Genomic DNA, 11,557 nt, shown 5'->3' on the forward strand with positions numbered 1-11,557 from the left:
TTTTGTCCATTCGCGATGTGCAGCTTTATGTCCTGCTGTGAATAATGGCTCATGCGATCTCCCCTCTAAGCAGTTACTTGCACAACTCTGTCTCGGAATCTGATTGTTACATTCACTGACTAAAATTCTTGCCGGCCGTAGTGGCCGAGCGGTTCTAGGCGCTACAGTCTGGAACCGCGCGACCGCTACGGTCGCAGGTTCGAATCCTGCCTCGGGCATGGATGTGTGTGATGTCCTTAGGTTAGTTAGGTTTAAGTAGTTCTAAGTTCTAAGGGACTGATGACCTTAGAAGTTAAGTCCCATAGTGCTCAGAGCCATTCGAACTAAATTTCTTGCCGGGTTTGATATCGATTATCATTTACAACGCGTGACACTTATATATCTGTTTCCTTGCTATCTGAATATTTTTAGAGCCACTTTTCTTACGCTGGTTGCGAATGGCATATCATTCGTTAATCAATCTACAGATAGGGCAAGCCCCTCCTAGATTTTCAAAGATGGTAGTTCCATTCTGTGTTCTGTCACGTCTGCACGCCGATCCGATTCCACACAATTGACTGGCGCAGACACACAGCTTCACTCAATGACTTACGTCAGCTGCGAAGGTTCACACGCCCGCCTGGTGCTAGTATACACCATTCACATCTCTCCAAGACACCCAGTACGCCCCTCTAAGACGGTTACAAATGATGGTCCCAGTCCCGCAGCCCAAGTTGCTAACGCACACGTGTGTGATGACTCTCGTCTCGGAGGTAAGCTGGTTCGAAATCTGGTGCTGGATAAAATTTTCACTGCCAGTGTTTGGCTGGCAAAGGGAGGAGACGGGGTTGCCTAAAGTCTCTCGTGACCACTTTGGCGCTAGAGTATTGGATTAAATTCGGACACCTTTCCGCTGTGTCTCACGAGTTGGGAGCGTTCAACACTGTTGATTGCGATCGTCCATCGGATGGAGACTTTTAGCTCGCCGGCCCTCAAAGTGCTGACCTCAATCTGTCAGCGATCAAAAGCGTCAATAATTATTTATTTACTCCGTTGTAGGTTTTTACTATAATTTGAACGCAAACTGTTTTATTTCTTGGAAAAATTATTCAATGTACATAATTACTTAATTATCTTACATAATACTATCTCCCATCAATAAATTGAATTACTTCTACTGTTAATAATAGCAATAATTAATTAAAAAGCTGTTACTATTGTCAATAAATACTTCACCTACTACTAAGACTCCGTGTGCTGTTATTATAATAACTTCAGTTCTTGTTCGTCATATTCCATAATGCATTTCATCGCAGCCCGGTCCATAGATATGGCTTGCCTGTACCTTAGATGCTGTGGAGAGCGTTGTGGTTGCATCTGCCTCTTCCACTGTTTGTTAGCTCTTTCGTTACAGGGCACGACCCCCCGCCCCGGGCGAGCATCGTTGTTGCTGGTAAGGAGTGCAGCCGTACGCTGACCCACGTCAGCCGCCAGCCGCGGTGGCCGTGCGGTTCTAGGCGCTTCAGTCCGGAGCCGCGCGATTGCTACGGTCGCAGGTTCGAATCCTGCGTCGGGCATGGATGTGTGTGATGTCCTTAGGTTAGTTAGGTTTAAGTAGTTCTAAGTTCTAGGGGACTGATGACCTCAGATGTTAAGTCCCATAGTGCTCAGAGCCATTTGAACCATTTTTGAGCCACGTCAGCCCGGTTGGCAAGACACTGCCCACGGCACGTTTCTCTCTTGTGCTTCTTCGACGGCCGTGCATGCAGTGTTGGTAGTTCTTCGGCCGCAACTGTTGACCTCAGCTGCCTTCGCTGAGTTGCTGCTCGACCTTCTGCAGCAAACTGTCGTGTTGAAATGAGGGGGAGTGATTTTAAATTTCTGCATGTCCATATTTTCAGAGATGGTTGCGGCACTCGGCTATTCGCTACAGGATATTATACTTATTTTGTTTGGCTATCAATTTCTGCGATTTAGTACACCATCTTCATGCCCCTGTCCGACGTGTAGAAGGATTCCACCTTGGTTCTAGTCAAAATAGGGGCCAGCATTCCGATATTAGTATCCGTAGATTTCTGCTTGCTATAGCGATCGATTCAACAATCGACTTGCTGTAGCGATTACTACAATCATCGGCAGATGATGGTTCAAGTGATCGCTATAGCAAGTCGATGGTTGAAGTGATTGCTATAGCAAGCAGAATTCTACAGATACCAGTATTTGAATACTGTCCCCTGTTTTGACCAGAACCGATGTATAATCTTCCAACACGTCGGTCATGGGCCTGAAGATAGCGTAGTAAATCGCCGAAACTGGTAGCCAAATGAAATAAGTTTGTAAATTAGATGGCTGAAAGGCGTTTGATTTGGCATCCTGATTTTAAACAGTCTCGGCAATAATGTCCAATATCTGACATTCCGTCTCGCAACGCCATATCTAATTGTAATCGAGTCTTTTGTGCTGATTAAGTTGCTGCTGATCAGTATCAGCAACATCGGCGTACCATGGACAGCCGCAGATAGTATGTTCTGCTGTACCTTCTTTACTACAGGCACAGTCCGAGGCTTGTCCTCTACCATTTCAATGCCAGTAGGCAGCGCAGCGCCCATGACCAGTCAAGAAATGTGTCAGGCCTCTTGAGGAACTCAGGTGCTTCATTCCCAGTCTGTGCTTTGTATTCGGAAAACTCCATAGGTGCGTCTCAATGTTTGGGCATCATCCCTTCGTTTCTGCTATAGATGTAGGGTCTGATTGTGAATTTTCTGCTTGTTTGTGGTCCGCATTTCTATTTACTTTACCACTTCATGATAATGACCTTTCTTCAGCCAATACACACCACCTTCCTCCGTATCTGGAGATCAAATGGAAATATTAATAGTATTACTTGCAACGCTTTCACTGACACAGTACCTAAAGATTCCGGCAACCGAAAAAGTATTCCACGTTGCGCCAATATCGTCCGTCTTGCTCATGTTTTCAGGGCGACAATCAGTAAATCACACTCACGTGACAAGCACGAAAATAGTACACACTATGGTGAGAAGAGCGATCTCTGACCAATTATGAAGCCAACTCTAACAAAATAGCTTATACATTATGCAATAAAATAGTTATAGATAACAGTAAATCTTGTTCATATTTGCCATGAATATCAGTAAACAAATTAACTTTAACGAAGTGTATTTTAGACATTGTTCCCATTCGTTGTGTAATGACTATACCTGCGTTGACAGACAAAGCATTGTCACCAGCCCATAAAAAATCCTTGGCTAGTGACAGCGTCAAAGCAGACAGAGAGTCAACCTTGTCATAATACTCTTACTAATAAATATTTATTACCAGGAGGTGGGAGAAGAGACATACTTCTGCCGAAATGCTGCAGAAATCTGAAAACACATACGGTGAGTGATGCGAGAAGATTTTAGATCGACGCTCTGCGAAAACCCTCTAATGCACGTACTTTAAATGGGTAACCATTCCTTTATCTGATTTGAACTTGTTACTTAAACGTTTTCTTATCTCGTTGTTTGTGCTGAGAGAAATTCTAATGACAGTTTCTATAAATAAATTTCGTACATTGTTAGATCTACTTCTTAGGTAAAATTATGTAATTTTGTGTTTGAATGTTTAATTTTTTTTTGTGAATCCTTTAAACAAACAGTTAACAGTAGAAGAATACATGAAATACTATAGTTTATGGAATAAATATAAAGACTTCATAGTGTAATTAGGTACCTTCCGCGTAATGTTATTCCTCCAAATATTTTACAGTTGAAGGCCCTTTTCCCGAACAGTCATATGACGTATACGTTAAACATAAATTGTTGGCGGTAAGTTTCTTGATGTTGGGGTCAATCCAGAATCAAGTATTAACCTTGTTCTCATCCTTGTACGCTATCGGAGTCAATGAGCAGGCTTACATTGATGTTCATCAGCAAGGAGATTTGATGTAAGAGACAGGGGACAGACAAGGGAAGATTTCAGTAAAAGTGGACGGACAAACATTAAACCATGCGCTCAGTATACACATTGTGCTAGCACTGAATTTAAAGTCGAGTAACATTAAATTTGAATTTGCAACAGAGTCGCTGGAAAAGCTTGAAAAGTTACTATGTAGATGGCGGTTATAGGTAAATTAAATAAATCTTTGGAAAACAGAGAAGCAATTATACAAACATCAAACGCTCTGATGGCAACGCAATTCTAAAAATGGAAGTCAGGCTGACAGTAATATATACTTGTTAAATAAATGAGATAAGGCTGGTGACAACATTACGGAACAGGTGTGATGAAAGAGGACGAAGATAAAAAGGTTGACGCCGTACGATTCGGAGAATCTGCCACAATGCTGAATGACTTAAATCGAATCAAGGCACCTGGAGTGGGCAAAATCCCTTCAGGATTATTAATATCCTTGTGAGAGCCTGCGAGACAAAGTTATCCCACATGATATACTGGACGGATCAGACAGGTGATACGCCGCAATACTTCAAGAAGAAAGTGATAATCTTTATATCAAAAAAGGAAGATGGTGACGGGTGTGACTATTATTTCCTCGTGAGTGTAACAAGTAATAGTTGTAGAATGCTTCCATGAATTATCTACAGAATATCAGAACGACTGGTAAAAGCCAAGTAGGAAACATCCATCTCTGTTCAAGAAAAAAACGAGGGTTGGATCCTTAGTAGTGTCAACTAGTTGCTTACAGCTCGTACAAAACAGATACATGTTTCAAAGTCTCACTGACCTTCAGAGTAGTCACCAGCATTGTGTATAACCCGTCAGCGATGCGGGAGTCGTAGGATACTCTTAGCAGTGCTAGATGTCTTGAAAGTTCGAGCGGCGCGGTCTATTGCCAGACGGATTTATAGCAGTTCTGAAGCGAGCGCCGTGAAGTGTTTCCTTCAGTTTAGAAATCGAGTTGAACTCGAGAGGGCTTCAGGCAGGGGAGTGCAGTAGGTGGTATAGCACTTAGCAACCCCATGAGTCAAACAAATATGAAGCTTTCACGGTACGTGCTTGAGCGTTGTCCTGTAAAATGATGGTGAGCCTCTAAGCTGGTCATAGGTTATGTTCCAAAAATAAACAGCATAGAGACAGAAGTGATGACACTTTCTGCAGGACCTGCAACGAATACAGAATTAGTGGTGTGCTGCCTAATACAATCACATCGATTGTTAGTCTAGGCGTAACGTTGCAACGTAGTATGAAATGGAATGAGCGCGTTAGGTTGGTATTAGAGAAGGCGACTGCTTGACTTCGTTTTATTGGGAGGATTTTGTCGAAGTGCAGCTCCTCCTTGTAGGAGTGAGTGTGCAGAGCGGTAGTACGACCTATTCAAAAATAGTTCAAATGGGTCTGAGCACTACGCGACTTAACTTCTGAGGTCATCAGTCGCCTAGAACGTAGAACTAATTAAACCTAACTAACCTAAGGACATCACACACATCCATGCCCGAGGCAGGATTCGAACGTGCGACCGTAGCGGTCGCTCGGTTCCAGACTGTAGCGCCTAGAACCGCACGGCCACTTCCGCCGCGACCTATTCCTATTAGAGACACGTTGCTGTGTTTATTACCGCTGGGTTCGCTCAGCACGCAAGTATTACCGGGATGCTTGGTGAACTGGAATGCGAATTCCTGGTCCGAATACGGTAGGCATTATCGCGGAAATTTAGGGAACCGGCATTTAAGGCCGACTGCAGAAGTGTTCCACTGCCCCCAATGTGCATTTCGCGTAAGGACCACGGAGAAAATATTTATTATGGAGGCTTTTAGATAGTACTTTTTCCCCTCGTTTTATTTGTAAGTGGAAGGGGAAAGGAGATAACCACTAGCGATATGAGGTACTCTCCGTCATGCACCGTACTGCGGTATGTGGAGTTGCATGTAGATGCACACGTAGAGTGACTAGCAATGGTAAAATGTGCCCTGCGCAATGTGCGGAATGTTAGCTTGTGGAGTACGAATTTAGTTGTAGGTCAGAAAAATGCAGTCCGTAATTTATTTACATAGTCAGCTAGCTAACTATTGGTACCGCAAATGCGCAAATAGCTAGAAACATTTTCATTCGCATGTAAACGGCGGCAAGAAGCGTGTGGCAGTAAAAGTATGTACATTCCAGATTTAGCATGAGCCTGGTCTTGCGAAGGCTGAGATCCTCGCGCCCCTCCGTAATGCTCCAGTTGCGCGCGACGTGACGTATGTTGACGGCGGAAGGCTGAGGCCGTGGTGAGAGACGGGCCGGCAGCAGCCGATACACGGGCAGATCCGCGAGCCGGGGCGGGGGCGGGGGCGGGGGCTGTGCCGCAACGCAGCCTGGGCGGCGCGTGAGCCGAGCCGCTGACGCAACGCGCCCCTCAGCCAGTTCGGCGGACGGACACACACGCCTATATAAACTGGCCATCGCCACCCTGCAGTCGCCAGAGTTCCCACCGCCTTCTCAACCAACACATCATGGCCACGGTAAGTCGTCTCCGGACGTTCTGCCTTTAAAGAACACTTGGTTTTCTTCCGTTGACTTAAGACTTACGCCTTAAGGAAGAAAGAAAACTATGTTCCCAATGTTTCTTCTATAAACTCACCTTCGTACTTCAATAAACTGTCCTCCCTCTACTATAAACTCATCATCTTCAATAAACTAACCTTCTTCCTTCAGTAAACTTACCTTCTATCTTTCGAGGTACTTTCAAAGGAAGGGAGTAAGTTTACAGCCTGAAGTACCATTGACGGTCAGGGCAACTCTGATTGGGGAACGTTACTGACAGCCGCCTTTTATGCCATTTAGAGAAAAAAAAAAGGTTCAAATGGCTCTGAGCACTATGCGACTTAACTTCTGAGGTCGTCAGTCGCCTAGAACTTAGAACTAATTAAACCTAACTAACCTAAGGACATCACACACATCCTTTCCCGAGGCAGGATTCGAACCTGCGACCGTAGCCGTCGCGCGGTTCCGGTACTTCTTTATTCCTTCCTTCTGCATCGGTGATAGTGGTTCTTTTCTCTTACAACACAGGCATACATTATTTTCTATATTAGCCTGGCCCACAGGTTGTGGCGTTTTTTTTTTTTTTAAGTTTCCTCCAATATAAACAAGAAGTGAACAACAAATCAAGTAATAACGTCTTCTTCGTTGTTGTTTACAATTTCTACCCAAGGTATAGCAATCTGTTCAGTGCCTCGAAGGTAGAAAGCACCTGGTTTCCAATAGAATAAGTCGTCTAGACATGCCTTCAGTTGTACGTGATTACTGAGCGAAACGCCATGCGTTGCGGTCGGGAGAATACAGAATATGTGGCAGTATATCCCAACGGATTCCTTGGCGATGTGAGGGCGTTGTCGTGTTGCGGAAGAGCGCCGTGTCAGTTGCTGCTGGGTAGCGTTATTGAGTTTTTGCATTTGCTGGATGTAAATTTTCGCATTCACTGTTTGGTTTTGATCAAGCAGTTCGTGATGGACCACGCACTTTTCCGAGGTCGAAATTGCTGTCTTTGAAACACTTAAACCAATCTTGAGCCATCCTAAGAGGCACATCACAAAGCTCTCGAGCAGCTTCCGCTGCTTTGGTACCTCGATTAAACGAAAAAGCATAAGATTTCGCAAATACTCTTTCGTGTCGAGCTGAGACTCCAATTTAATGACTGAATAACATGAAGCATAGTGCCGACAAATGTCATTTTTTATGCAAAATTTTGTTTTAGAAAAGAACGCCAGTACTTACGGGCCCCCACATTAAAGAAAATATGGGTTCTCAAAGGTGTAACACTAGCTTCAGCTTCTCTTGAATAAGTGTTTGCTATATTATGTGAAATAATATGCAATGTGAAAGACACTGAAATATTATTCCGAAATAGGCATTTGGAACTTACTTAGTGTGTCCTAAAAACGAAATTAATTAGTAGATGTTTTGATTTAGCTAACAGTATTATATTTTGAAACTTTTTTCTTTGCAGTTTCTCCTGTTTCTAACATTTTCCATGGTCGGCGTATTGGCCGAACCACCAGTCAACCGGCAGTACCTACCTCCAGCAGGAAACGGTGGTATCTCCACCCAATATGGGGCTCCCAGCACAGGCACCAATGGATTCAGCAATGGAAATGGGCTCTCGACAACTTATGGCGCTCCCAATGGTAACGCACTCGGTGGCACCAACGGAATTTCCTCTCAGTATGGTGCTCCTGGTGCTAATGGTTTTGGGAGGCAAAATGGAGGTCTCTCATCCCTATATGGAGCACCCAATGGACGTGTTCTAAATGGCAGAACTAATGGACTTATCTCTGGCAACGGCTTTGGAAGGGCGAATGGCGCTCTGTCTAGCAGATATGGAGCACCAAATGGAGGTGCCCTGAACGGTGGTTCAGGCAGGTCGAATGGTCTGTCCACCCAATATGGTGCTCCCAACGGAGCTTCGAATGGTTTGAGAGGAAGGAACGGCCTGTCGACACAGTACGGGGCGCCTAATGGTGGAGGTAATGGCTACAATGGCGCGAGGATACCGTCATCAGTCTACGGAGCGCCAAATGGGAACGGTGTAGGAGGTCTAAACGGGCTTGCCACGCAGTACGGAGCCCCTAATGGAGGTCTTTTGGGAGCCAATGGTGGCCTTTCGGCTCAGTACGGTGCGCCAAATGGTGGAGGCAATGGAATTGCAGCCAATGGGCTCTCCAGCGTCTACGGAGTACCTGGAGCTGCTGGCTACGGCAATGGAGGAGCGTCCCAAGATGATCTTGCAGTAAGTATAAGTCATATTCTGCCCTATCTTCTCTAATGTATTGGTAGCCTGAAAATAAGTTCATGACTTACGATCTTGATAACTGTGCTTGCAAAAGCTGATATTGTTGTGCAAAGCATCGCAGATTTGGGTCTCACATTGGATATATGTGTCACTGTTATTCTTTACGTCGTTGCAATATATGATATTCTTCCGATGACTATGCACAACATTAACGGAGTTACCACAGAGGTTCGGAAGTTGCATGTAGTGGTTTGCAAGGAAACTACAGCAGGCTGAGGAAACTTACATATGGACAAAATCAAATATTGCAGAGATACTGTAGGCTGTAGTGGTACATACGGCCACTAAAATTACTTTCTTACTGTTGGTAAATTGGTATGTTTAACATTATAATGAAATCATTTTCTTCCATTCCTTATTCCTGTTTACAAAAGTATGGGCTAGTAGGGTTGAATGATCCTTTGACATTGACATAATAAGCAGAGGAGTGGAGCTCAGTCGGACAAAAAAGGGACAATAACTTTTTGTTTGAGGTTCTTTTAAATAGCACTTTTCAGCTTTCTCCTGAAGCAATTTAAACAGCTTGTGAGGCACTTAAATAAGATTTCTAATGTCTGAATCATAGCATCAGCTCACTTTGTGTGACTCATAATCACTTTTGTGGTAATGGCAGCATGAATATAACTTTTGTTAAGATGTTATATGAAAGCCTATGTTCGTAAAGATTGTATTTTCGAAATTTCTCATCGACAAACCTGACTCACTACCATGAATTGACTTGCCGTATTTCGCAGATAGGTCATATTTTTCTCAATAGGCCACCAAATCTGGAGGCCTTCCTGCGGTTGCTGTGAGGTACTTAAGACTAATTTAAAAAAGCTTTCCAACTGAAAGCTTGCAGCTGTTTCGAAGGAAATATTGACGAGAAAGTCTTATAGACGATAATGTGAAGAGATTTAACTAAACTACGGAAAATTATGGAAACTCCAGACGGTTACAATGAGAGTTGACGGTATTTCTTCCAAATACAAGTCCAGCGTTTTCTTCGTCGCAACACTTCGTTCAGTGCTTACATCTTGACACTGCTGAGGCAGTAGGGAGTAATCGATCACCCATAGTTATGCGCAATAGGTGCTGATACTTGTCGAATACTGTGGGATTAATGGCTGAGGAATTATTTTCCCAATAGCCCAATAGGAGCACACTAACAACCCGTTGATTATTTTTGATTATACTACAATAGTTCGTTACTTGGTGGAAAGTACATGTATGTTATCTGTGATGTATAGGTTCCCTTTGTTGTTCTTGCTTCAAACAACTGCATTTAATTCCAACATAAAACATATGCAGAAGACAAGACAATATCTTTCCCAAAGGCAAAACATTCTCTCGCTTTCTCCACTTTCTTCTCAAGTACTTGGACGTCATGCACATATTTAATTACCATTGTCTGTTTCTTAGGAACCAGCTAACTACCAGTTCAGCTACACAGTGGAGGACGCTGAAAGCGGTGTTGAATTTGGCCATGAGGAGTCTCGAGAGGGAGACAGTGCTCAAGGTCAATACCACGTGTTGCTGCCTGATGGTCGCAGGCAGGTGGTGGACTATGAAGCCGATCAGGGCGGCTACAGGCCGACCGTCAACTACGAGGAGACTGGCCTAGGTAATGGAGGCTACGGCAATGGGGGCTATGCCAATGGTGGGAACGGCGGATATCCCAGCAGCAATGGAGGTTATCCTAGAGGAAACGGTGCTTACTCCAATGGTAATGGTGGCTACTCCAACGGCAATGGCGGCTACTCCAACGGCAATGGTGGCTCCTCCAACGGCAATGGTGGATATTCCAATGGTAATGGTGGCTACTCTAATGGTAATGGTGGCTACTCCAATGGAAATGGTGGATATTCCAATGGTAATGGTGGCTATCCCAGCAGAAATGGCAATGGTGGATATTCCAATGGTAATGGTGGCTATCCCAGCAGAAATGGCAATGGTTTGCAGTCCTCTGGAAATGGTCCATACTGATACCAGTGAAAATGGGATACCCTGTGGCATCTTATCTCGCTTATGTTCTATAGTTCTGTAAATATAATTATGTAGAGACATGTATTTATGTATATACTCTTAACAACAATAAATTTAAATGTCATTGATGCAATACTCGACTGTTTATTCGCAAATTAAAGAGTCCTTAAGAAGCTATTTGACTTCATCAGTTTGTCTTCTCTTTCACCAAGATATTGAGAACTTCAAAATGCATTCACTACTGTTGTCATAAACAATCGTCTGAAAAAAGTGTTTCTTTCATATTGTTCAGGTGATCGGTCAGTAGAGAATATCAGTCAAGGATTAGGACGGAACATGGTCCATTTTTGATCTCGGCTTGTTCTTATTTGGGTATGTTTTCTTGTGGCAGACCAACACTACTCCTCGAATATCATCACTCTAACGCCAACGTCGGCTACTTAATGACGAAACTGTCACAACAAGACAGAAGGAAGGAAGTAAGAGTAGGGTAAAATGTGCATAGACGAGTAGGGACATACTGCAAGCCCTGATTGGGGAAGGGTGAATGAGGAAATCGACTGTGCCCTTTTCAAAGGATCTATTCTGGCATTTGCATAAAGCGGTTTAGAGAGACCGAGGAAAACACAAATATGAATGGAAGAATGGGTATATAGACCGCCAACATCCCTGATAATTTTCAGGTGGTGACGTTGTTGAACGACATAAACTTCCCGCTGACAAGTAATGCAGACGTGTGTCGCTATACTATGCTTAGAGATTTTTATTTCAGACGAGTAGTAGCTATTTATCATTTAGTAACTGGGCAAGAACAAAAGG

The 11,557-nt window shown here is 43.8% G+C and overlaps 1 protein-coding gene across 1 annotated transcript; it reads left to right on the top strand.

Annotated features, from left to right (window-relative positions):
• The first annotated feature begins 6,409 nt into the window (after positions 1-6,409).
• Positions 6,410-10,858, top strand: LOC124615940 (pro-resilin-like). The gene is made up of 3 exons (XM_047144132.1): positions 6,410-6,443; positions 7,931-8,710; positions 10,175-10,858. The coding sequence occupies exons 1-3, from the start codon at positions 6,435-6,437 to the stop codon at positions 10,736-10,738; spliced, it is 1,353 nt and encodes a 450-aa protein (XP_047000088.1). The 5' UTR covers positions 6,410-6,434; the 3' UTR covers positions 10,739-10,858.
• Positions 10,859-11,557: the final 699 nt, after the last annotated feature.

This window comes from Schistocerca americana, chromosome 5, assembly GCF_021461395.2.
Source record: "Schistocerca americana isolate TAMUIC-IGC-003095 chromosome 5, iqSchAmer2.1, whole genome shotgun sequence".
NCBI lineage: Eukaryota > Metazoa > Arthropoda > Insecta > Orthoptera > Acrididae > Schistocerca > Schistocerca americana.